Genomic DNA, 26,633 nt, shown 5'->3' with positions numbered 1-26,633 from the left:
TGTGCTCGCTGACTTACATTGGTTCCCAATTAAGCAACGCCTCGATTTCAAAATTCTCATCTTTGTTTACAAATCCATCCATGGCCTCGCCCCTCCATATATCTGTAATCTCCTCCAGCCCCACAACCCCCCACCCCCACCCCCGAGATGTCTGCGCTCCTCTAATTCTGCCCTCTTGAGCATCCCTGATTATAATCGCTCAAGCATCGGTGGCTGTACCTTCTGTTGCCTGGGCTCCAAGCTCAGGAATTCTCTGCCTAAACCTCTCCTCCTTCAAGACGCTCCTTAAAACCTACTTTGACCAAGCTTTTGGTCACCTGCCCGAATATCTCCTTATAGAAAATAGGTGCAGGAGCAGGCCATTCGGCCCTTCGAGCCTGCACAACCATTCAATATGATCATGGCTGATCATGCAACTTCAGTACCCCTTTCCTGCTTTCTCTCCATACCCCGATCCTTTTAGCAGTGAGGGCCACATCTCACTCCCTTTTGAATATATCCAACGAACTGGACGCAACAACTTTCTGTGGTAGAGAATGCCACAGGTTCACAATTCTCTGGGTGAAAAAGTTTCTCCCGGCTGGGTATCAATTTTTTTGTCTGATAACACTCCTGTGAAGCGCTCGGGACGTTGTACTACATCAAAGGCGCTACATGAATACAAGTTGTTGATGGGGGTGGGCAGTAAGTGCTGGCCTTGCCAGAGACGCCCACATCCTGGAAGGAGTGAGGGTTGTGGAGCAGTGTGGGTTCCGCCCCGGCCTCAACCAGGAAGCAGGTGAAGCAACGGAACAAACAAAAAGGGAAGTTTGGCTCCTCCGCCTGCTGAAAGCTCTTCCTGGTATGCTCGGAGCTGCCTGAGTGACAGACCCCCGCCTGGCCACACACACACACCTGGGGAGCCCCTGCTCTCGGGGCAATATCCTCCACCCTCGGCGGCTGGTTGCGACATTTGCAGGAGGTTGTGGCCGAGGTCCCCTCCCTTTGGCCCATTGTCTCCACCCCACCCGGCCCATGGCGGCCCGGGATCCCAGCGAGTTCCAGGCGGTGGACCTGAGCTGCGAGGCCGGGGACCGAGCTCCCGGAGCCCGAGTCGAGCCGGAGCCGGAGCCGGAGCTGGAGCTGGAGCCGGAGCAGGAGCAGGAGCCGAGGCTGGAGCTCATGGTCCAGAGCGGGGCAGCGGCTGAGCTGCAGGGGGCTGGGACAGGAGCCAGGGCTCCAGCACATGGTCAGATAGCTGCTGACACACCCGCTCCAGCCCCTGCCCACCAGGACTACAGGCTGAGGAAGTTCTTCGTGCTCCGGGTAAACGCTTCATTCCACCTCTTCTCCGGGCACTAACTTTGCCTAATGTCCTCTGATAACTTGTGTCTGTCTTCGCCAGGATAGGGTGGGGGCTGAATATATGGAACCTCATGTCCAGGTAGGCTATAGTGGGGAATACAAGAGTGAGCTCGACAGATAGTTGACCAGGAAGGTGTGTTAGTTATGGCAATATTCTTCAACTTCGTGCAGGGTGGCGATCAAGCTGGACTGTGTTAGACTCTCCTCACCCTTTACCTTCTGCTGCCAGCATTGTACGCAACACTTGCATTTATATAGCACCTTTAACACAGTAAAACGTCCCAAGGTGTTTCACAGGAGCATTTGAGCCACGTAAGGAGATATTAAGACAGGTGACTAAAAGCTTGGTCAAAGAGGTAGGTTTTAAGGAGGAGAGAGCGGCGGAGCGGTTTAGGGAGGGAATTCCAGAGCTTGGGGCCCAGGCAGCTGAAGGCACGGCCACCAATGGTGGGGCGATGGAAATCGGGGATATGTGAACGATCAGAATTGGAGGAGTGCAGAGATCTCAAAGGGTTGCAGGCAAAGTTCCCGCTAATTATTTAATGGGTGCGTGACCCCTTTAACGGGCTGCGCGGTTATTTACATTGAGAAATAACCTGCACGGGACCTCCAGATCACTGCACGGCCGCACAGCTTAACAGCGATATTGGTTGTAGGGCTGGAGGGGGGTTAAAGAGGTAGGGAGCGGTGAGGCCAGGGAGGGATTGGAATACAATGCAGTTCCAAGCACACTGGTTTCAACAGAAAAGAAAATCGCGAAAGGTGTATAAGGTGCCGACGATTCTCTAGTGTTTGTTTTCCACCATCGCCCTCGTCCCAATTCAGCCCCATGGAGTCAAACGTCCAAAACCCAGGATGTACCACGACTCCTTTTTTCTGTCTGACTCTTAGAGTAAGCTGAAGCAGAAAAAGAGCACGTATGACAGATGTCAGATCGAGAATACATCTGAGAATCTGTCTAAATATAGACAGTTCAGAGGAAATGTGAAAAAAGCAATGAGGGGCAAAGAGAGGGTATGAGAATAGAATGGCAGCAAACATAAAAGGTGATCCAAAAGTTTTCTATAGGCATATAGGACTCAATTTTCCTGCCTAACTTAAAAATCTCCAGTTTCCCTAATCCATTTGCACCAGTGTAACTTTAAGTAAGCTTTGTTTTCTCAAAAGGGGGCATTACCAACCACCTATGCCAATTCTAGCCATTTAGGCGACTTTGGCCAGCAAATAGTTACTCCATTTCTACTTGGGTCAACGTATGTGGCCACTTCAGAAAACCCTTGCGGAGAGTTGAAGAAATTGGCGCAGGTAAGTACATCGGAGACCATTCGGCTAGGGGTGGGAAGCGGAGCAGACCTGGACCGGCACGAAAGCGGGAGCCACAGAGCGGCGGAGAGGCTCGGCGGGGGAGGGTACTCACCGCAGCTGACCAGGAAGGCACCCCATACTGCGCATGCGTGGCCATTTCAGCGACGTCAAGAACGCCAGTTTTTTTCCCCGCGCATGCGCAGAAGGCCCGGCTCCTTTTTCCAGTGCAGGCCGCAGGCCCCACCCCCCCGAGGTGATTGGCCACACTGCGCGGCTGCAGATTAGAGGCCAAACATCAGGGAAACTTCGGAGATTTTTTTCTGGCACATTTTTTAACGTAATTAAGCGGCGCAACTCTGGCAATACGCCAGAAAACGGGCTCGGGGAAAATTGAGCCCTTTAATAGTAAAAGGGTAACGAGAAGGGGCGGGGCCGATTAGGGACTAAAAAGGAGACCTACGCATGGAGGCATAGGGCACGGCTGAGGTAATAAAGTAATACTTTGCATCTGTCTTCATCAAAGAGAAGATGCTGCCATAGACAGAGTGAAGGAGGAGGTAGTGGAGACATTGGATGGGATAAGAATTGATAACGAGGAGGTACTAGAAAGGCTGGCTGTACTTAAAGTCGATAAGTCACCAGGACCGGATGGGATGCATCCTAGGATGCTGAGGGAGGTGAGGGAAGAAATCACAGAGGTACTGGCCATAATCTTCCAATCCTCCTTACAAATGGGGATGGTGCCAGAGGACTGGAGAGTTGCAAATGTTACACCATTGTTCAAAAAAGGTAAACCCTGCAACTACAGGCCAGTCAGTTTAAACCTGGTCACGGGGAAGCTTTTAGAAACAATAATCAGGGACAAAATTAACAGTCCCTTGGATAGGTGTGGATTAATTAAGGAAAACTAGCAAGGATTTATTAAAGGCAAATCGTGTTTAACTAACTTGATCGAGTTTTTTGATGAGGTAACAGAGAGGGTTGATGAGGGCAATGTGGTCGACATAAAGTACATGGATTTCCAAAAGGCGTTCGACAAAGTGCCACATAATAGGCTTGCCAGCAAAGTTGAAGCCCAAGGGACAGTGACAACATGGATACGAAATTGGCCAAGTGACAGGAAACCGAGAGTAGTGGTGAACGGTTGTTTTTCGGACTGGAGGAAGGTGTTCTCCAAGGGTCGGTACTGGGACCACTGCTTCTCTTGATATAGATTAATGACTTTGATGTGGGATGTACAGGGCACAATTTCAAAATTTGCAGATGACACAAAACTTGGAGTATAGTGAACAGTGAGTAGGATAGTGATAGACTTCAAATGGAATGGGCGGATGTGTGGCAGATGAAATTTAACGCAGAAAAGCGTGGAAACATTTTGGTTGGAAGAACGAGGAGAGGCAATATAAACTAAAGGGTACAATCCTAAAGCGGGTGCATGAACATAGGAACATAAGAAATAGGAGCAGGAGTAGGCCATTTGGCCCCTCGAGCCTGCTCCGCCATTTAATAAGATCATGGCTGATCTGATCATGGACTCAACTCCACTTCCCTGCCCGCTCCCCATAACCCTTTACTCCCTTATCCCTCAAAACTCTATCTATCTCCGCCTTAAATATATTCAGTGACCCAGCCTCCTCAGCCCTCTGGGGCAGAGAATTCCACAGATTTACAACCCTCAGAAGAAATTCCTCCTCATCTCAGTTTTAAATGGGTGGCCCATTATTCTGAGACTATGCCCCATAGTTTTAGTTTCCCCTATGAGTAGAAATAACCTCTCTGCATCCACCTTCTGGAGCCCCCTCATTATCTTATATGTTTCAATAAGATCACCTCTCATTCTTCTGACTTCCAATGAGTATAGGCCCAACCTACTCAACCTACCTTCATAAGTCAACCCCCTCATCTCTGGAATCAACCTCGTGAACCTTAAATACGGAGACCAAAACTGCACGCAGTACTCCAGGTGTGGCCTCACCAATACCCTGTACAGTTGTAGCAGGACTTCTCTGCTTTTATACTCTATCCCCCTTGCAATAAAGGCCAACATTCCATTTGCCTTCCTGATTACCTGCTGTACCTGCATACTAACTTGTGTTTCACGCACAAGAACCCCCAGGTAATTCTGTACTGCAGCACTTTGCAATTTTTCTCCATTTAAATTGTACTTTCCTTTTTTATTATTTCTGCCGAAGTGGATAACCTCACATTTTCCCACATTATACTGCATCTGCCAATTTTTTGCCCACTCACTTAGCCTGTCTATATCTCTTTGCAGATTTTTTATGTCCTCCTCACAATTTGCTTTCCCACCCATCTTTGTATCATCAGCAAACTAGCTTACTCAGTCCCTTCATCCAAGTCATTAACAGAGCACCCCACTAGTCACTGTTTGCCAACTGGAAAATGATCCATTTATCTCGCCTCTCTGTCCTCTCTCTGTTTTCTGTTAGTTAGCCAATCCTCTGTTGATGCAAATATATTACCCCCAACCCTGTGAACTTTTATCTTGTGCAGTAACCTTTTATGTGGCACCTTATCGAATGCCTTCTGGAAATCCAAATGTACCATATCCACTGGTTCCCCCTTATCCACCCTGCTTGTTAGATCTTCGAAGAATTCCAGTAAATTTGTCAAACATGATTTCCCTTTCATAAAACCATGCTGACTGTTTGATTGAATAATGCTTTTCCAAATGTCCTGCTACTGCTTCCTTAATAATGGACTCCAGCATTTTCCCAACGATAGATGTTAGGCTAACTGGTCTATAGTTTCTTGCTTTCTGTCTCTCCTTTTTTAAATAGGGGCGTTATATTTGCATTTTTCCAGTCCGCTGGGACCTCCCCAGAATCCAGGGAATTTTGGTAGATTACAACCAATGCATCCACTGTCTCTGCAGCCACTTCTTTTAAGACCCTAGGATGTAAGCCATCAGGTCCAGGGGACATGTCCGCCTTTAGTCCCAATATTTTACCGAGTACTACTTATTTTGTGATAGTGATTGTATTAAGTTCCTCCCTCCCTATAGCCCCTTGATTATCCACTGTTGGGATGTTTTTATTGTCTTCTACCATGAAGACTGATACAAAATATTTGTTCAACGTCTCTGCCATTTCCCTGTTCCCCATTATTCACTCCCCAGTCTCATTCTCCAAGGGACCAACATTTACTTTAGCCACTCTTTTCCTTTTTATGTACCTGTAGAAATTCTTACTATCTGTTATATTTCGAGCTAGTTAGCTTTCGTACTCTTATTTATTATTCTTTGCTGGCTTTTAAAAGTTTTGTAATCCTCTGGCCTCCCACTAGTCTTGGCCACTTTATATGCCCTTGTTTTCAATTTGATACCATTCTTTATTTCCTTAGTTAGCCACAGATGGTTATCTCTTTTACAGTCTTTCCTTCTCATTGGAATGTATTTTGAGAGACCTGGGGGATATGTGCACAAATAATTGAAGTTGGCAGGACAGGTTTAGAAAGCGGTTAAAAACACTTACGGGATCCTGGACTTAATGAATCGAGGTATAAAGTGCAAAAGTATAGAAATTATGATGAACCTTTATAAACCATGTCAACTGGAGTATTGTGTGCAATTCTGGGCAACGCTCTTGAGGAAGGATGTGAACGTCTTAGAGAGGATGCAGAAAAGGTTTACGAAAATGGTTCCAGGGATAGACAGGAGAAGCTGGGGTTGTTCTCCTTCGAGCAGAGAAGGTTGAGAGGAAATTTGATCGAGGTGCTCAAAATCATGAGGGGTCCGGACAGAGTAGTGAGTGTGAAACTGTTCCCATTGGCGGAAGGGTTGCGAACCAGAGGACACAGATTTAAGGTGATTGGCAGAAGAACCAAAGGCGACATGAGGATAAACTTTTTTATGCAGCGAGTGGTTAGGATCTGGAATTCACTGCCTGCGAGGGTGGCAGACTCAAAAGGGAGTTGGATAAATACCCGGGGAAAAACAATTAGCAGGGCTAGGGGGAAAGGGCGGGGGAGTGGGACTGGCTGAAATGCTCCTGCAGAGAGCCGGTACGGGCTGAATGGCCTCCTTCTCTGCTGTAATCATTGTATGATTCTTTTCTCTCTCTCTTTCTCTCTCTCTCCTTTTTCTCTCTCCTTTTTCTCTCTCCTTTTTCTCTCTCCTTTTTCTCTCTCCTTTTTCTCTCTCCTTTTTCTCTCTCCTTTTTCTCTCTCCTTTTTCTCTCTCCTTTTTCTCTCTCCTTTTTCTCTCTCCTTTTTCTCTCTCCTTTTTCTCTCTCCTTTTTCTCTCTCCTTTTTCTCTCTCCTTTTTCTCTCTCCTTTTTCTCTCTCCTTTTTCTCTCTCCTTTTTCTCTCTCCTTTTTCTCTCTCCTTTTTCTCTCTTTCTCTTTCTCTCTTTCTCTTTCTCTTTCTCTTTCTCTTTCTCTCTCTCCTGTCTGCCTCTCTCTCTCTCTCTCCTGTCTGCCTCTCACTCTCTTCCCCCTCCCTCAGTGAGCCAGCTATTGTTGACTGCCTGTATTTCAATGTGAATAAGGATGAACGTTTAATGTAATGAATTTATGTGAATTTACACAAAAGTGTTCGGGAAATGACCATTGATAGAATCGCTGCCCGTGTATTTAAATCTACAGTCTGTATGAACAGGACGAGCAGGAAAAGTCCAGCTCCTCCACGACCTGGTTTGGATACCGGTTGCGAGGGTGGAGTGCCCTAAATTGCAAACAATACTAAAATAGGAGGCATGGTAATCACAATCCTCCACTCCAAAGGATGCTGACAGGGGATGGTGATCAGATGGTGGAATGGTCAGAAAAAGCGGCAGGTAGAATTTAATGCCAGAAAGTGAGATGATACATTTTGGTTAAAAATATAATTGTACTTTGAATCATAGAATTTCGCAGCACGGAAGGAGGCCATTCGGCCAATCGTGCCCGGGCCGGCTCTTTGAAAGAGCGATCGAGTTAGTCCCACTCCCCCGCTCTTTCCGCCAAGGTGGGAAACAGTGTTCCACAGGGATCGGTGCTGGGACCACTGGTGTTCACCATTTACATAAAACAATTTGGACTCGGGAATCGGAAGTACAATTTCACATTTGTGGATGACACCAAATTGGGGCGTGTAGTGAATACAGAGGAGGACTGTGACACAATACAGGAAGACATTAATAAACCTGCAGACTGGGCGTGTAATGGCAAGTGAAAAACACGGTAGCTATACTAAACCTGTGCAAAACACTGGTTCGGCCTCAGCTGCAGTATTGTGTCCAATTCTGGGCACCACACTTTAGGAAGGATGTGAAGGCCTTAGAGAGGGTGCAGAGGGGATTTACTAAAATGGTTTCAGGGATGAGGGACTTCAGTTACGTAGATAGACTGGAGAAGCTGGGGCTGTTCTCCTGAGCGCAGAGAAGGTTAAGGGGAGATTTGATAGAGGTGTTCAAAATCATGAATGGTTTTGATAGAGTAAATAAGGACAAACTGTTTCCAGAGGCAGAAGGGTCGGTAACCAGAGGACACAGATTTAAGGTGATTGGTAATTGAACCATAGGCGACATGAGGAAAAACTTTTTACGCAGCGAGTTGTTGTGATCTGGAATGCGCTGCCTGAAAGGGCGGTGGGAGCAGATTCAATAGTAAGTTTCAAAAGGGAGTTGGATAAATACTTGAAAAGGAAAAAATTGCAGGGCTATGGGGAAAGGGCAGGGGAGTGGGGCAAGCAAAGCACGATGGCTTATTTTAGAGAGATAGAATTGAAAAGCAGAGAGGTTACGTTAAATTTGTAGAGAAGCTGAGTTAGACCACACTCCGAGTGCTGTGTACAATTCTGGTCTCCATGTTATAAAAAGGATATACAGGCTGGGACTCTTCTCACCAGAAAAGAGGAGGCTGAGGTGTAACGTGCCGTTATGAAAGGGTTTGATGGGGCAGATGTTCAGACGATGGTTTTATTTATGGCTGGGACCAGAACTCGGGGCCATAAATTTAAGATAGTCACTAATAAATCCAATAAGGAATTCAGGAGAAACTTCTTCACCCAGAGAGTGGTGAGAATGTGGTGGTCACTCCCACAGGGAGTGGCTGAGGCGAATAGTATCGATGCATTTCAGGGGAAGCTACATAAACACATGAGGGAGAGAGGAATAGAAGGATATGGTGATGGGATGAGATGAAGAGGGTGGGAGGAGACTCGTGTGGAACATAAACACCGGCACTGGACTGTTGGGCCGAATGGCCTGTTTCTGTGCTGTATATACTGTGTAATGGTGACTCGAATTAGTAAGACATGAGTTGGGGTACTGTGTGCAGCTTTGGACTCCACACTACAGGAAGGTTATTGAGGCGATAGAGAGAGGGGCAGTGCAGATTCACGACAATGCTGCCTGGTATGAAAGAAAGAAAGACTTGCATTTATATAGTGCCTTTCACGACCACCGAACGTATCAAAGTGCTTTACAGCCAATGAAGTACTTTTGGAGTGTAGTCAATGCTGTATTGTTGGAAATGCAGCAGCCAATGTGCACACAGCAAGCTCCCACAAACAGCAATGTGAAAATAACCAGATAATCTGCTTTTGTTATGTTGATTGAGGGATAAATATTGGCCTAGGACACTGGGGAGAACTTCCCTGCTCTTCTTCAAATAGTGTCATGGGATCTTTTATATCCACCGGAGAGGACAGACTGGGCCTCGGTTTAACGTCTCATCCAAAAGACGGCACCTCTGACTGTGCAGCACTCCCTGAGCACTGCACTGGAGTGTCAGCCCAGATTTACATGCTCAAGTTCCTGGAGTGGGACTTGAACCCACAACCTTCTGACTCGGAGGGGAAGGTGCTACCCACTGAGCCACAGCTGAGGAAATACAAATACCAAGGTAGACAGTGTGTAAAATGATAAAGTAATGAGACGGGACAGATAGAAGCAGATAGTTTAGCGAGATTGAGGGGTCTAGAATGAGGAGACAGAGATAGAAGATTAAATGTAAGAGATTTAGGGCAGAGAGGAGGAGAAGTTTTCCGACACAGAGTTGTGAGAGTGGAATTCACCAGCAGATTAAGCGATTGAGACAGAGTCCCTGACAGCATTGACCAATCGGATAGGTGGTTGAAGGAAGGGGAGATGAAGGGCTGCGAGGCCAGTGTCAGTACCCGTTCGTGTGGCGGGATCTATGAGCCTGTGCTGAGATCGCTGCCCGCAGTTGCGGCAGTACACGGGAGGAGGGGCTCGGACACCGGGGAGGGGGAGGGGGTGGGGCTCGGACCCCGGTACACGGGCTTCGACCCCCTCTTTCAGAAGGAGAAGGCTCGTAACTCCTGCTGCGAGAGCGAGTGTTGAACGTTGGGCTCCGCCGGTTGAAATTCCTACAACAATCCCTGGGCAGTGAACCAATGTGGGCATTAATCCTTTAGCTGCGCGGCTGTACAGCGCTCCAGGGATCCCGTGCAGCTGGCTTGTCAATGCAAGAAACCAGAGGGAAAATTGCCGGTCGGTGCTCCAGTTTAACGGCGCCCTAATCGTGCTTCTTGACAGCAAGCTCTTGTTTCCTTTTGCCTGGAGAGCAAGAGACGAGGCAGCGTGCTACTCCAGCATCGCCGGTGCTCAGTGTAAGGGTCGTGGATTCAGGCCTTGCCCCTGGACTGGAGCCGGAGTTCTAGGCTGACCCCACCTCCCTCCCCACGGCGCTATTCAAAGAACAGCGGGCCGCAGCTGCTGGGGGGGAATGGGACTGCAGCTGGCAGGGGGTGGGGGGGAGGGGTTGCGGCTGTGGCACGATCGTTCCTCTAAGCAACACCACCAGAAACCAGATTAACTGATCATGCACCTCAGCAAAACCTGTGGGATCTTGCTGTGTGCAGAATGGTTGCCACGTTTGCCTGTGTGATTTAAATGGCAGTCTTGGTCCTGGTGACGGACCAAGAGCAGCAAGTCCACTGGGCTAGCGGGGGGTGTGGCTGGTGGGGGCGGGGCCGCAGCTGGCGGGTGGGCGGGGCTTCAGCCACAGGGGGCGGGGCTTCAGCCACAGGGGGCGGGGCCACAGCGGGTGGGGGCGGTGTTGCAGCTGGCGGGGGCTGGGCCATTGGTTATTAATCTCAATGTTATTTTATTGTCCTCACAGGCAGGAACATTTGATCAAGCAATCGCAGATATCAAAGCACAAATAAACCAGCAAGTGGACGGAGCTTTAAAAAGCTACTGGCTGTTGACCGAGTGAGTTTATATATTTTACGTCTGTTTTCGGAAACACGTCGGCCCAGAAATCCCGGTCGGCTGCTTCCCGCGGGCGATCGGGTAAAAAAAAAAGTTGAAAAGATTCGCACTTACCTTACCGTGCTGCGCCCACGTGAGATCCCGGTCCTGAGGCCTCCGCTGACTGCGCTTCGCAGCACGTGCACGTCAAGGTGTGCGCAGGGCTGGAGCGGCAGTCACATGGCTCTGGGCAGCCAATCGGGTAAAGTATGTTCTCTTCATCATAATGGGAATTCCGTAAGTTGGACTTCCCATTAATATGACAGGGAATCCCGCTCCCCCAACACACGAAACACTCATTTAAAAATAGAAAAAATACATATTTAACGTTAATTTAAATTAAATTTTTTTATGTATTATTAAAAAATATATATTTCCGATTTTTAATTTTTAAAAAAAAGTTTTCAAAATTATGCTTTAAAATAAATTTAACGTAGTAGGCAGGGTTTTTAAAAATAAAAAGTGTTTTTAATATTTTATTTTTATGTTTTAAGTGCGTTTTAAGACTTGCACCTGTAAAAGTAGGTTATACACAACTGCTTTTTTCAGGCGCAAGAATTTTGAGGATATTTGCTGGGCAAGATATGGGTAAATCCCGCAATCTTGTCCTTGCAAATGTCCTCGCTCCCGAGATACAGATGATTGGTCAAGCTCCAGCTTGACAGATCGGAAAAGCCGGTTTTCAGCGCATGCGCATTGTGCGCTGAAAACCGGCTTTTACGATGCCTTCCCAGGTCGATAGACACTCCGTACGGACCCGAGAGGCCGGAATTTCTGCCCCCTCATTTCTGCTACTGCACTGACTACCAGCGCTATCCATTGTTCAGCTTTAATGGAGTGCTGCAGCTAATTACAGGGTGTTCAGTCCCGGCCCACTGAGATCCTCAATAAAAATATAACAATCATTCATTCACCAGACGTGGGCGTTGGTGGCAAGGCCAGAATTTATTGCCATCCCTAAATGTCCAGTGAGAGTCAGTGTGTGTGGTACCCGTACCCCAGTGAGAGTCAGTGTGTGTGGGACCCGTACCCCAGTGAGAGTCAGTGTGTGTGGGACCCGTACCCCAGTGAGAGTCAGTGTGTGCGGGACCCGTACCCCAGTGAGAGTCAGTGTGTGTGGGACCCGTACCTCAGTGAGAGTCAGTGTGTGTGGGACTCGTTCCCCAGTGAGAGTCAGTGTGTGTGGGACCCGTACCCCAGTGAGAATCAGTGTGTGTGGGACCCGTTCCCCAGTGAGAGTCAGTGTGTGTGGGACCTGTACCCCAGTGAGGGTCGGTGTGTGTGGGACCTGTACCCCAGTGAGAGTCAGTGTGTGTGGGACCCGTACCCCAGTGAGAGTCAGTGTGTGTGGGACCCGTACCCCAGTGAGAGTCAGTGTGTGTGGGACCCGTACCCCAGTGAGAGTCAGTGTGTGTGGGACCCGTACCCCAGTGAGAGTCAGTGTGTGTGGGACCCGTACCCCAGTGAGAGTCAGTGTGTGTGGGACCCGTTCCCCAGTGAGAGTCAGTGTGTGTGGGACCTGTACCCTAGTGAGAGTCAGTGTGTGTGGGACCCGTACCCTAGTGAGAGTCAGTGTGTGTGGGACCCGTACCCCACTGAGAGTCAGTGTGTGTGGGACCCGTACCCTAGTGAGAGTCAGTGTGTGTGGGACTCCTACCCCACTGGGAGTCAGTGTGTGCGCGACCTGTACCCCGGGGGGAGTCAGTGTGTGTGGGACCTGTACCCCAGTGAGGGTCGGTGTGTGTGGGACCCGTTCCCCAGTGAGAGTCGGTGTGTGTGGGACCCATTCCCCAGTGAGAGTCGGTGTGTGTGGGACCCGTACCCTAGTGAGAGTCAGTGTGTGTGGGACCCGTACCCTAGTGAGAGTCAGTGTGTGTGGGACCCGTACCCTAGTGAGAGTCAGTGTGTGTGGGACCCGTACCCCAGTGAGAGTCAGTGTGTGTGGGACCCGTACCCCAGTGAGAGTCGGTGTGTGTGGGACTCCTACCCCACTGGGAGTCAGTGTGTGTGGGACCTGTACCCCGGGGGGAGTCAGTGTGTGTGGGACCTGTACCCCAGTGAGAGTCAGAGTGTGTGGGACCCGTACCCCAGTGAGAGTCAGTGTGTGTGGGACCCGTACCCCGGGGGGAGTCAGTGTGTGTGGGACCCGTACCCCGGGGGGGAGTCAGTGTGTGTGGGACCCGTACCCCGGGGGGAGTCAGTGTGTGTGGGACCCGTACCCCGGGGGGAGTCATTGTGTGTGGGACCCGTACCCCAGTGTGGGTCAGTGTGTGGGCCCGTTCCACATCACCAGCATGAAGCACTGACCGCACTTGATCAGCTTTGCTGGGCAGGCCATATTATCCACATGCCAGACATGAGACTCCCAAAGCAAGTGCTCTACTCAGAACTCCTTCATGGCAAACAAGCCAAAGGTGGGCAGAGGAAACGTTACAAGGACATCCTCAAAGCCTCCGTGATAAAGTGCAACATCCCCACTGAAACCTGGGAGTCCCTGGCCAAAGACTGCACTAAGTGGAGGAAGTGCAGCTGGGAGCGCGCTGAGCTCCTCGAGTCTCATTGGCGAGAGCATGCAGAAATCAAGCGCAGGCAGCGGAAGGAGCGTGCGGCATATCTGTCCCATCCACCTCTTCCCTCAATGATTTTCTGCCCACCTGTGACACGGACTGTGGCTCTCGTATTGGACTGTTCAGCCACCTAAGGACTCATTTTAAGAGTGGAGGCAAGCCTTCCTCGATTCCGAAGGACTGCCTATGATGATGATGACCCCAGTGAGAGTCCGTGTGTGTGGGACCCTTTCCCCAGTGTGGGTCAGTGTGTGTGGAACTCGTTCCCCAGTGAGAGTCAGTGTGTGTGGGACCTGTTCCCCAGTGAGAGTCAGTGTGTGTGGGACCTGTTCCCCAGTGAGAGTCAGTGTGTGTGGGACCCGTACCCCAGTGAGAGTCGGTGTGTGTGGGACCCATACCCCAGTGAGGGTCAGTGTATGTGGGATCCGTACTCCAGTGAGAGTCAGTGTGTGTGGGACCCATACCCCAGTGAGGGTCAGTGTGTGTGGGACCCGTACCCCAGTGAGAGTCAGCGTGTGTGGGACCTGTTCCCCAGTGAGAGTCAGCGTGTGTGGGACCCGTACCCCAGTGAGAGTCAGCGTGTGTGGGACCTGTTCCCCAGTGAGAGTCAGCGTGTGTGGGACCCGTACCCCAGTGAGAGTCAGTGTGTGTGGGACCCGTTCCCCAGTGAGAGTCAGTGTGTGTGGGACCCGTACCCCAGTGAGGGTCAGTGTGTGTGGGACCCGTTCCCCAGTGAGGGTCAGTGTGTGTGGGACCCGTACCCCAGTGAGAGTCAGCGTGTGTGGGACCTGTTCCCCAGTGAGAGTCAGTGTCTCGGGAAAGTCGCTAAGAGAGTTGAGTTGAGTTGTTTGGAAGCTGTTTTTTGCCCGGCTTTCTCTGTTTATTGATGCAGATTAAGAAGCATTTATCCTTAAACAGCCGTGTATGTGTTTCTTGGAAATAAAACTTACAAACATAATTACTTCCCTTAGTGGTGAGGGTTGTGTGTGCATGTGGGTTACAATCTGCATTTAGTCAGTCACCCCATGGGATCTGCATTTTGACTTGCGGTGAGTCGGACTGAATGTTAATCCTCATTCACACAGTTTGTCTAAATCTGGAGTGAGTTCCGTACAGCCTGTGCTTCATCAGAGTTTGGCAGGGTCTGTGTTTGTCTCTAACATGATGGATAGAGAGAGCCTTTACACTGAGAACTCAAATGGTTTGGGCCAGGAATGCAGGACTGAGACGCCCTGTGACCCATCTTGTGGTTTATTTTGAAGGCGGAATTATTTTTCCTCTCTTTACCAACCTCTTCCACTCCTTATAAGATATTTGGAAAAGAACCAGAGAGTGATTTGAGGAGAATTTGTTTAACACCGTGAATTGTTGTGTAGATTGAGTAGAACGTGCCTTTATTCCCTGGAGTTTAGAAGAATGAGAGGTGATCTCATTGAAACATAAGATTCTAAGGGAGATTGTCAGGGTAGATGCTGAGAGGTTGTTTCCCTTGGCTGGAGTGTCTAGAACTAGGTGGCATAGTCTCAGGATAAGGGGTCGGCCATTTAAGACTGAGAGGGCTGTAAATCTTTGGAATTCTCAACCGCAGAGTGGTTGAGTATATTCAAGGCCGAGATCGCTAGAATTTTGGGCCCTAAGGGAATCGAGGGAATTAGGGATCGGGCGGGAAAGTGGAGTTGAGGTCGCTGATCAGCCTTGATCTTATTGAATGGCGGAGCAGGCTCGAGGGGCCGTATGGCCTACTCCTGCTTCTAATTCTTATGTGCTTAGAGGATCAGGAATGCGCTGCATGAAAGGGCGGTGGAAGCAGATTCAATAGTAACTTTCAAAAGGGAATTGGATAACTGGTGGAAAAGGATAAATTTGTAGGGCTACAGGGAAAGAGCAGGGGGGAGTGGGACTAATTGGAGCGCTCTTTCACAGAGCCGGCACAAGGACGAAGGGCCGAATGGCCTCCTGCTGTGCTGTATGATTCTATGATGCCTCTGCATTCCTCGTCTTTCCCAGACTGGCGTGCCCAATCCCAGCACTGCAGTTTTGAAGTTGGCCAAGGTCGTATGATTGAGTCCTTTCCCCTCCCCCACCCTAGTGACCCCACCATCATGAACCATGACCATGTATCGCTTCACTTTGCCATCGGGATCCTCACTTGTTCTTTATGACCCGGCTCCCGAGAGACGGCTACGGTGAATAAACCCGCTGGGCGGGCGCGGGGTAGTAATCCAGAGAGCGCGAGTTCAAATCCCACCATCACCGTTTGAGAATTTGAATGCAGTTTAAAATAAAAGGCTGGTCTCGGTAAAAGTGAGCACAAACTGTCGGGTTGTCGTAAAAAACCCAACTGGTCCATTAATGTCCTTCAGGGAAGGGAACCTGCCGCCCTTACCCGGTCTGAGCCTATATGTGACTCCAGACCCACAGCAACGTGGTTGAGCCTTATCTGCAGTCCCACGAATTCTCCTCCACAACACTGAGTGCAGGGCTTGAAACTGTTGTTTGTGAAATCCGGTGCACACAAAGTGCTAGAGCACCGGTCCAAAAAGTAATCCCAAGGTTTCATGGAATGCTGGCCTTTATCTCAGGAGCGAGGATACAAAGGGGAGGAAGTGATGCGTCACATGTACAGAGCCTTGCTCAGACCCCCCCTCCCCCCCCCCCCCCCCCCCCCGGAGTAACTGTGTTCAGTTCTGGGCCCCGCCCCTCAGGGAGGGTAGATCGGCCTCGGAGGGGGAGCACCGCAGATTCACCGGAATTATACCGGGGCTGAAAGGGTTATGGACATAGGAACGCAGGAATAGGCCAGTCAGCCCCTCCAAGCTCAACCTGCTTCCTGCAGCGATGGACATGATGTTGGGAAATAGCCTAACCAATCAGACTGCCAGAACCCGCCATCCAACAACAACAACAACTTGTGTTTATATAGCGTAGTGAAACGTGCCAAGGTGCTTCACAGGAGTGTTAGAAGACAAGAATGTGACACCGCAAAAGGAAAAATTAGGGCAGATCAAAGAGGTAGATTTTAAGGAGCATCTTAAAGGAGGAAAGAGAGGTAGAGAGGCGGAGAGGTTTAGGCAGGGAGTTCCAAAGCTTTGGGGCCCAGGCAACAGAAGGCACGGCCACCAATGATTGAGCGATTCCAATCAGGGATGCTGGAGAGGGCAGAATTAGAGGAGCGCAGACATCTCGGGGGTGGGGTGGGGTCAGAGGTTGTGGGGCTGGAGAAGATTACAGAGATAGGGAGGGGTGAGGTCATGGAGGGATTTGCAAACAAAGATGAAAATTTTGAAATCGAGGCGTTGCTTAACCGGGAGCCAGTGAAAGTCAGTGAGCACAGGGGTGATGGGTGAGCGTGCCTTGGTGCGAATTAGGACACGGGCAGCCGAGTTTTGGATCACCTCGAGTTTACGTAGGGTAGAATGTGGGAAGCCAGCCAGGAATGCGCTGGAATGCATTGATCAGCCATGATCTTATTGAATGGTGGTGCAGGCTTGAAGGGCCGAATGGCCTACTCCTGCACCTATTTTCTATGTTTCTATGAATAGTGACCTCTAGAGGTAACAAAGGCATGGACGAGGGCTTCAGCAGCGGATAAGCTTGAGGCAATGTTACGGAGGTGAAAATAAGCTGTCTTTGCAATGCCGTGGATATATGGTCGAAAGCTCATTTCAGGGTCAAATATGAAGTCTAGGTTGCGAACAGTCTGGTTTAGCGTCGAACAGATGCTAGGGAGAGGGATGGAGTCAGTGGTTAGGGAACGCAGTTTGTGGCGGGGACCGAAGACAATGGCTTCGGTCTTCCCATTATTTAATTGGTGAAAATTCCTGGTCATCCAGTACTGGATGTCGGACAAGAGTCCTGACAATTTAGAGACCTTGGAGGAGTGGAGCGAAGTGATGGAGAGGTAAAGCTGGGTGCCATCAGCGTACATGTGGAAACTGATGCTGTGTTTTCGGATGATGTCACCAAGGGGCAATATGGAGATGAGAAATAGGAGGGGGCAAGGCTTAGATCCTTGGGGAACACCAGAGGTAATGATGCGGGAGCAGGAAGAGAAGCCATTGCAGGAGATTTTCTGCTGACGATTAGATAGCTAAGAATGGAACCAGACGAGTGCATTGTCCACCCAGCTGGACATTGGTGGAGAGGCGTTGGAGGAGGATGGAGTGGTCAACCGTGTCAAAGGCTGCAGACAGGTCCAGAAGGGTGAGGAGGGATAGTTTACCTTTGTCACAGTCACAAAGAATGTCATTTGTGACTTTGATGAGAGCCGTTTTGTTACTGTGGCAGGGCGAAAACCAGATTCAAACATTGAATTCAGGGAAAGATGGTCACGGATTTGGGAGGCGATAACACGTTCAAGGACGTTGGAGAGGAAAGAGAGGTTGGAGATGGGGCAGTAGTTTGCGAGGTTGGAGGGGGTCACGGGTTGGTTTTTTGAGGAGAGGGGCGATGACAGCAGATTTGAAGCAGCGGGGAACAGTTCCTGAGGAGAGAGAACCGTTAACAATGTCAGCTAACATGGGAGCCAGAAAAAAATGTTAGGTGGTTAGCAGTTTTGTGGGAATGGGGGTCAAGGGAGCAGGACAAGATGAGCACAGAGAGGTCATGAGGAGAGATCGGGGAGAAACTGGAGAAAGATGTGAGTTTATAGCTAGGACAGGGGGGGAACCTCGGACGCAGTATGGCCCAGGAAGTTTGCAGATGACATTACGGAAGGTGCCATTTTGGCCCATCGTGTCCGTGCCGGCCAACAAAGATCTACCCAGCCTAATCCCATTTCCCAGGTCTTGTTCCGTAGCCTTGTGGGTTACAACACTTCAAGTGCACATCCAAATACTTTTTAAAATGTGATGAGGGTTTCTGCCTCTACCACCCTTTCAGGCAGTGAGTTCCAGACCCCCACCACCCTCTGGGTGAAAGAAATTCCCCTCAAATCCCCTCTAAACTCCCTATCAATTACTTTAAATCGATGCCCCATGGTTATTGACCCCTCTGCTAAAGGAAACGGGTCCTTCCTATCCACTCTATCCTGGCCCCTCATAATTTTATACACCTCAATAAGGTCTCCCCTCAGCCTCCTCTGTTCCAAAGAAAAGAACCCCAGCCTATCCAATCTTTCCTCATAGCTAAAATTCTCCAGTCCAGGCAACATCCTCGTAAATCTCCTCTGTGCCCTCTCCAGTGCAATCACATCTTTCCTGTAATGTGGTGACCAGAACTGCACACAGTACTCTAGCAGTGGCCTAACCAGTGTTTTATACAGTTCAAGCATAACCTCCCTGCTCTTGTATTCTATGCCTCAACGAATAAAGGCATGTGTTCTTATGTCTTCTTAACCAATTATCTACCTGGCCTGCTACCTGTAGACATACACTCCAAGGTCCCTTTGTTCCTCTATACTTTTCAGTGTCCTACCATTTAATGTGTATTCCCTTGTCTTGTTAGCCCTCCCCAAATGCTTTACCTCACACTTCTCCGGATTGAATTCCATTTGCCACTGTTCTGCCCACCTGACCAGTTCATTGATATCTTCCTGCAGTCCGCAGCTTTCTTCTTCATTATCAACCACACGGCCAATTTTAATGTCATCTGCAAACTTCTTAATCATACCCCCTACATTCAGGTCTAAATCATTGATTTAGACCACAAAAAGCAAGGGACCTAGTACTGAGCCCTGCGGAACCCCACTGGAAACATCCTTCCAGTCACAAAAACACCCATCAACCATTACCCTTTGCTTCCTGCCTCTGAGCAATTTTGGATCCAACTTGCCACTTTGCTCTGGATCCCATGGGCTTTTACTTTCGTGACCAGTCTGCCACATGGGACCTTATCAAAAGCCTTACTAAAATCCATATACACTACATCGTATGTACTGCCCTCATCGACCCTCCTTGTTACCACCTCAAAAAATTAAATCAAGTTAGTCAGACACAACCTTCCCTTAACAAATCCATGCTGACTGTCCTTGATTAATCCATGCCTTTCTAAGTGAAGATTTATCCTGTCCCTCAGAATTTTTTCCAATAATTTTCCCACCATTGAGGTTAGGCTGACTGGCCTGTAATTACTCGGTCTATCTCTTTCTCCCTTCTTAAACAAAGGTACCACATTAGCCGTCCTCCAATCCTCTGGCACCACAACTGAAGCCAGGGAGGATTGGAAAATGATGGTCAAAGCCTCTGCTATTTCCTCTTTTGCTTCTCTTAACAACCTGGGATACATTTCATCCGGGCCTGGGGATTTATCCACTTTCAAAGCTACTAAACCCCAAAATACTTCCTCTCTCACTATGTTTATTTCATCTAATATTTCACACTCCTCCTCCCTGATTGCAAGGTCTGCATCGCCCCTCTCTTTTGTGAAAACAGATACAAATGGGAAGGAAGGGAAGAGGCAGAGGCAACTGATCGGAGGGTCTCAATCTTGGAGACAAAGGGGTCCGTGAGCTCCTCGCACTTGTTGGAGGTGAGGGTGGAGGAGACAGGGGAGAGGGGTTTAAGAAGACGGTTAGCAGTGGAGAATAGAAGTCAGGGTTTATCTTTGCACTCCAGAAAATCCAGCTACAAACATTCCCTCGATTCCCTCATGCATGCATCAAGTCTCTCCTGATCCAACCGCTTTATCATTTTAAAGACCTCTGTCTGAATCTTCCCTGTTCCAGAGAAGAGGGCTCCAGCCTGCTCAATCTTCATAATTGCATCCTCTCTGTTCTGGTAACATTCTTGTAAATCTTTTCTGCACTTTCTCCAGTGTCTCAATATGCTTTTTGTAATATGGAGACCAGAACTGCGTGTGGGCTAACCAGAGTTCTGTATATATTTAACATTCCCTTCCTGTGTTTGTGTTCTATTCTAGGAATGAACCCATTTGTTTACACTCTATGACCTTAACGATCTGTGTTGCTACTTTTAGTGATTGATGTGCCTGTGTTCCTAGAACTGTTTGCTCCTCCACCCGGTTTAATTCCTGACCTTCCAAAGACAAAGTAGTCTCCTTATTCCTTCTCCCACAATGACCCATTTCACACGTTGCTATTTTGACGGCACTTGCCCAGTTGCCTGTTTGTCCTGAATTTACAGCTTGTGTACCGGAGCGATCACAAACAATGTGCACATTACATGGCGTACTGTGTGCCAATGGTACGGTGTGAAGGTCATTGAGGGGCTGCTGTTTAATTCAGCACTGCAGCCCAGACAGTGGCTGATTAAGGGGGAGTGCCGTGAAGTGGATAAGGTACATTGTGCCTCTCACTGTAAGATTCGGATCAGAGGTCATCGAGTGTGGAGAGTGATGATGAGTTAGGGGTCTGATGGAGAAGAGAGGGACTCTAGTTTCTGGTGAAGAGGATGATGAGAGTGATCCCAGAGAGGCGGTCAAGAATTTGCCCAGTCTGGAGATTTTCGATCTTGGGAATTTCTGGTTAGATGAGGGGACACAGTTTAAAGTGAGTGAACAAAGGGAAGGAATACTCAGCAACAATTTCCATTGTGAAAGAAATTGGCAGCGGTGAGCAGGTTTACGGAAGGAGAGAATGCCGTCCTGATAGTAAAGGAAATTCGTGGGCTGTTAGTCCTAGAATCAGAGGGTGCAATCTTGCTGCAAATCAGGAATTGAGGAGAGCAAAGGTCATATAACAAATCCCAGGCAGTCGGTCAGGCCATGTGATACAATTTTAATTTCATTCAGTGCGGTTGGAGAGTAGCTGTTTTTCTTCAGCATCTTCTGTCATTGCTAAAATACCGCAGAGAGCGGGAGGCACAGAGAAGGAACAGGAGGAGGCCATTCAGCCCCTCGGGCCTGTTCCGCCATTCAATGAGATCATAGCTGTTCTGTGACATAACTCCATATACCCGCCTTTGGCTCATATCCCTTACTACCTTTGGATAACAGAAATCCATCAATCTCAGATTTAAAATTAACAAGTGATCTAGCATCAATTGTCGTTTGTGGAAGAGAGTTCCAAACTTCTACCTCCCTGTGTGTGTAGAAGTGTTTCCTAATTTCACCCCTGAAAGGTCTGGCTCTAATGTTTAGTCAATGCCCCCTGGTCCTAGACTCCCCAACCAACAGAAATAGTTTCTCTCTATCTACCCTATCTGTTCCCCTTAATATCCTGAAAACTTCGATCAAATTGCCCCTTAACCTTCTAAATTCCAGGAATATGACCCTAATTTGTGTAATCTCTCCTCGTAACTTAACCCTTGGAGTCCGGGTATCATTCTGGTAAACCTACGCTGCACTCCCTCCAAGGCCAATATATCCTTCCTAAGGTGTGGTACCCAGAACTGCTCACAGTGCTCCAGGTGTGGTCTAACCAGGGTTTTATACAGCTACAGCATAACTTCTACCACCTTGTATTCTAGTCCTCCAGATATAAAGGCCAGCATTCCATTAGCCTTTCTGATTATTTTCTGTACCTGTTCAGGACATTTTAATGATCTATGTACCTGGACCCCAAGTCCCTTTGGACCTGCACTGTGTTTAGCCTTTCACCATTTAGAAAGTACCCTGTTCTATCCTGTTTAGGTCCAACGTGGATGACCTCACATTTGCCTAAATTGAAATTAATTTGCCGAATTCTTGTCCATTCACTTAATCGGTCTATCGCTGTGTAATTTTATGTTTTCTTCCACACTGCCTGCAATGCCGCCTATCTTTGAGTCATCGGCAAATTTGGATATATGACTTCCGATGCTTTCAGAGGGAGAGAAAGTGGAAAAACAGGTTAAGGTTTTAAGAACTTTGTTCCTTTTCTCCAGTCTGGGGCTGAGAGGCAGCGTCAATATTATCGCACTTTGTGAATTAAAAAATATAAGGAACTCAGTATAAAGTGGGTGGAACACCATCTCTCCCATATTGTACTCCAACTCCTCATCTCCACCTCCCCCATTGTGAAATGGAACATTCTGCCAGATTCTGTTAATGGTTCTCCTCAGCCTGCTCCGCCCTTTGCGATCTCGGGCGTGTTTGCTCAAGAGGCTGAGCTGCTGCGGCGATTTCTCACGGACGCCCGAGCTCAGTGCGGTGCAGGTTAATCGGGCTGGAAATTCCGTTGTCTCGTGCCTCGGGTAGCGGCCAGAAGAGGCGTTAAAGCGAGCGTGGCCGCTTAGCGACCGGGCACACAGCTTTTAACGCCCTGCCGGAACATTCGGCAATCGGGGGCGGGAAACGCTCGCGCCTGGCTGCTGACTCTCCGTCCGATCCTGACGCCAGTCCTGCTGCAACCATCGTGCCAGTACCCCGCTCGCTAAATTCGGTCCGGCCGCCTCCTTTAGCGCCCGCCAATAATCCCGTCTGAAACAACAGTCTCTGCAGCCTTCCACAGCCGTTAACTGGCGGCTACTTAAAGGGATGAGGAGGTGCTCCCCTCGGAGGTGTAAGATTTCTAAATCTCTGGCATTAAATTGACAGCGAGACCGATTCTTTTAAAACCATTTGGAAGAGTTTATTAAACACACACACATGCGCATCTATCAGCAGTCATCAGCTATCCTACAGATCTGCTCAGCTACAACAGATACAATGTGCCCAAGTTTCAGGCCGTGCCTAGAACGGCGCAGCCCCGACCTGGACGCCCGTTTTTCGCGCCCGAATGTGCGCCTAAAAAAAAAAACCTGCAGATTCTCCGGCTCCCTGCAGGTCCTCTGGAGCTGGGCGCGGCGCAGCACGAGCAGTGGGGGGCGGAGCCAGGTCTCTGCGCTGAAATCAGTGCCGGGAGCTCTGCACAGGCACGCTACAGTGGGCACGCATGTGCAGTAGGTCCAGGCGCCCGAAACTGTGTGGGAGGGGCCCGAAGCACGCCGCCCCTAGCCCTGGCCCAATGGCCTCACTGGGGCTGTGAAGATCAGGCTGCACCTCCCACGTCCAGCTCCTGCTCTGGCTCCAGCTTCCTCCCCTGTTCAGCTGGCTCTCTCAAACCGCCCCACCCAGCGCCCGCTCCGACCCCCCCACCCAGCTCCTGCTCTGACAGCCCCCCCCGCCCCACACCGGCCTCCGCTCCGATCCCCTCCCAGGCTTCCGCTCCGACCCCTTTAACTCTGGTCCGCTTCCTCTTCCTTAGGTGGGCCCGCACGCCCGGCATCTTGCTGGGGGCGGATCTCGCCCGAAGTCTTGGGCCCGGCTCTTCACGGCAGCCGGGCCCGTTCAGCCTCCTCCTCTCCCTCTCCAATTCCCCCCCCACCCCTCCCTCTCCTCCTCCCTCTCCCCCCCCCTCTCCCTCTCCCCCCCCTCTCCCTCTCCCCCCCCCTCCCTTCCCTCCCTCTCCCTCCCTCACTTCCCTCCCTCTCCCTCCCTCACTTCCCTCCCTCTCCCTCCCTCACTTCCCTCCCTCTCCCTCCCTCACTTCCCTCCCTCTCCCTCCCTCACTTCCCTCCCTCTCCCTCCCTCACTTCCCTCCCCCCTCACTTCCCTCCCTCTCCCCCTTCCCTCACTTCCCTCCCTCTCCCTCACTTCCCTCCCTCTCCCTCACTTCCCTCCCTCTCCCTCACTTCCCTCCCTCTCCCTCACTTCCCTCCCTCTCCCTCACTTCCCTCCCTCTCCCTCACTTCCCTCCCTCTCCCTCACTTCCCTCCCTCTCCCTCACTCCCTCCCTCTCCCTCACTTCCCTCCCTCCCCTCACTTCCCTCCCTCTCCCTCACTTCCCTCCCTCTCCCTCACTTCCCTCCCTCTCCCTCACTTCCCTCCCTCTCCCTCACTTCCTCCCTCTCCCTCACTTCCCTCCCTCTCCCTCACTTCCCTCCCTCTCCCTCACTTCCCTCCCTCTCCCTCACTTCCCTCCCTCTCCCTCACTTCCCCTTCTCCCTCACTTCCTCCCTCTCCCTCACTTCCCTCCCTCTCCCTCACTTCCCTCCCTCTCCCTCACTTCCCTCCCTCTCCCTCACTTCCCTCCCTCTCCCTCACTTCCCTCCCTCTCCCTCACTTCCTCCCTCTCCCCACTTCCCTCCCTCTCCCTCACTTCCCTCCCTCTCCCTCACTTCCCTCCCTCTCCCTCACTTCCCTCCCCTCCCTCACTTCCCTCCCTCTCCCTCACTTCCCTCCCTCTCCCTCACTTCCCTCCCTCTCCCTCACTTCCCTCCCTCTCCCTCACTTCCCTCCCTCTCCCTCACTTCCCTCCCTCTCCCTCACTTCCCTCCCCCTCCCTCACTTCCCTCCCTCTCCCTCACTTCCCTCCCTCTCCCTCACTTCCCTCCCTCCCCTCACCCCTCCCTCTCCCTCACTTCCCTCCCTCTCCCTCACTTCCCTCCCTCTCCCTCACTTCCCTCCCTCTCCCTCACTTCCCTCCCCTCTCCCTCACTTCCCTCCCTCTCCTCACTTCCCTCCCTCCCTCACTTCCCTCCTCTCCCTCACTTCCCTCCCTCTCCCTCACTTCCCTCCCTCCCTCTCCCTCCCTGCCTCTCTCCCTCTCCCTCCCTTCTCTCCCTCTCCCTCTCCTCCCTTCTCTCCTCTCCTCCCTCCCTTCTCTCCCTCTCCCTCCTTCCCTCCCTCCCTCTCCCTCCCTCTCTCCCTCCTCTCCCTCCCTCTCCCTCCCTCTCCCTCCCTCCTCCCTCCCTCTCCCTCCCTCTCCCTCCCTCTCCCTCCCTCTCCCTCCCTTCCCTCCCTTCCCTCCCTTCCCTCCCTTCCCTCCCTTCCCTCCCTCTCCCTCCCTCTCCCTCCCTCTCCCTCCCTCTCCCTCCCTTCCCTCCCTCCCTCCCTCTCCCTCCCTCCCTCCCCCTCCCTTCCCCTCCCTCCCTCTCTCCCTCTCTCTCCCTCCCTCCCTTTCCCTCCCTCCCTCCCTCCCTCCCTTCCCTCCTCCTCTCCCTCCCTCCCTCCCTCCCTCCCTCCCTTCCCTCCCTCCCTTTCCCTCCCTCCCTTCCCCCTCCCTCCCTCCCTTCCCTCCCTCCCTTCCCTTCCCTCCCTCCCTCCCTCCCTTTCCCTCCCTCCCTTCCCTCCCTCCCTTTCCCTCCCTCCCTTCCCTCCCTCCCTCCCTCCCCTCCCTCCCTTCCCTCCCTCCCTTTTCCTCCCTCCCTTTCCCTCCCTCCATTTCCCTCCCCCTCCCTTCCTCCCCCTCCCTTCCCTCTCCCTCCCTTCCCTCTCCCTCCCCTTCCCTCTCCCTCCCTTCCCTCTCCCTCCCTTCCCTCCCCTCCTTCCCTCTCCCTCCCTCCCCTCCCTCCCTCCCTCTCCCTCCTCCCTCCCTCTCCTCCCTTCCCTCCCTCCCTCTCCCTCTCCTCCCCTCCCTCCCTCTCCCTCCCTCCCTCCCTCCCTTCCCCTCCTCCCTCCCTCTCCCTCCCTCCCTCTCCCTCCCTCCCTCCCTCCCTCCCTCCTCCCTCCCTCCCTCCCTCCCTCCCTCCCCTCCCTCTCCCTCCCCTCCCTCTCCCCTCCCCTCCCTCCCCTCCCTCCCCCTCCCTCCCTCTCTCCCCCTCCCTCCCTCTCTCCCCCTCCTTCCCTCCCTCCCTCCTCCCTCCCCTCACTTCCCTCCCTCTCCCTCACTTCCCTCCCTCTCCCTCCCTTCCCTCCCCTCCCCTCCCCCTCCCTCCCCCTCCCTCCCCCTCCCTCCCCTCCCCCTCCCTCCCTCCCCCTCCCCCTCCCTCCCCTCCCCCTCCCTCCCCTCCCCCTCCCTCTCCCCTCCCTCCCTCTCCCCTCCCTCCCTCTCCCCTCCCTCCCTCTCCCTCCCTCCCTCTCCCTCCCTCCCTCTCCCTCCCCCTCCCGCGCCCTCCCTCCCGCGCCCTCCCTCCCGCGCCCTCCCTCCCGCGCCCTCCCTCCCGCGCCCTCCCTCCCGCGCCCTCCCTCTCCCTCCTCCTCCCTCCCTCCCTCCCTCCCTCCCTCCCTTCCCTCCCTCCCTTCCCTCCCTCCCTCCCCTCCCTCTCCCTCCCCTCCCTCTCCCTCCCTCCCCTCCCTCCCTCTCTCCCCCTCCTTCCCTCTCTCCCCCTCACTTCCCTCTCCCTCACTTCCCTCCCTCCCTCACTTCCCTCCCTCTCCCTCCCTTCCCTCCCCTCCCCTCCCCCTCCCTCCCATCCCCTCCCCTCCCCCTCCCTCCCCTCCCCTGCCCCTCCCTCCCCCTCCCTCCCCTCCCCTCCCCCTCCCCTCCCCCTCCCTCCCCTCCCCCTCCCTCCCCCTCCCCCTCCCTCCCCTCCCCCTCCCTCTCCCCACCCCCCTCCCTCTCCCCTCCCTCCCTCTCCCCTCCTCCCTCTCCCCTCCCTCCTCCCTCTCCCTCCCCTCCC

General features: G+C 51.6%; 1 protein-coding gene across 1 annotated transcript in view; it reads left to right on the top strand.

Moving 5' to 3' along the window:
• Positions 1 to 738: 738 nt before the first annotated feature.
• The window catches only part of LOC139265461 (tumor protein p63-regulated gene 1-like protein), a 136,063-nt gene continuing 110,168 nt past the window's right edge, over positions 739 to 26,633 (top strand). Inside the window, exons 1-2 of the mRNA XM_070882475.1 lie at positions 739 to 1,305; positions 10,737 to 10,828. Coding sequence (XP_070738576.1) covers positions 1,015 to 1,305; positions 10,737 to 10,828 — 383 coding nt within the window. The 5' untranslated portion in view covers positions 739 to 1,014. The remainder of the gene's footprint in view (positions 1,306 to 10,736; positions 10,829 to 26,633) is intronic.

The sequence above is a fragment of the Pristiophorus japonicus genome, chromosome 6, assembly GCF_044704955.1.
Source record: "Pristiophorus japonicus isolate sPriJap1 chromosome 6, sPriJap1.hap1, whole genome shotgun sequence".
Classification (NCBI taxonomy): domain Eukaryota; kingdom Metazoa; phylum Chordata; class Chondrichthyes; family Pristiophoridae; genus Pristiophorus; species Pristiophorus japonicus.
The sequence above is the reverse complement of the archived record's forward strand: the minus strand, read 5'-3'. Positions and strand labels throughout refer to the sequence as shown.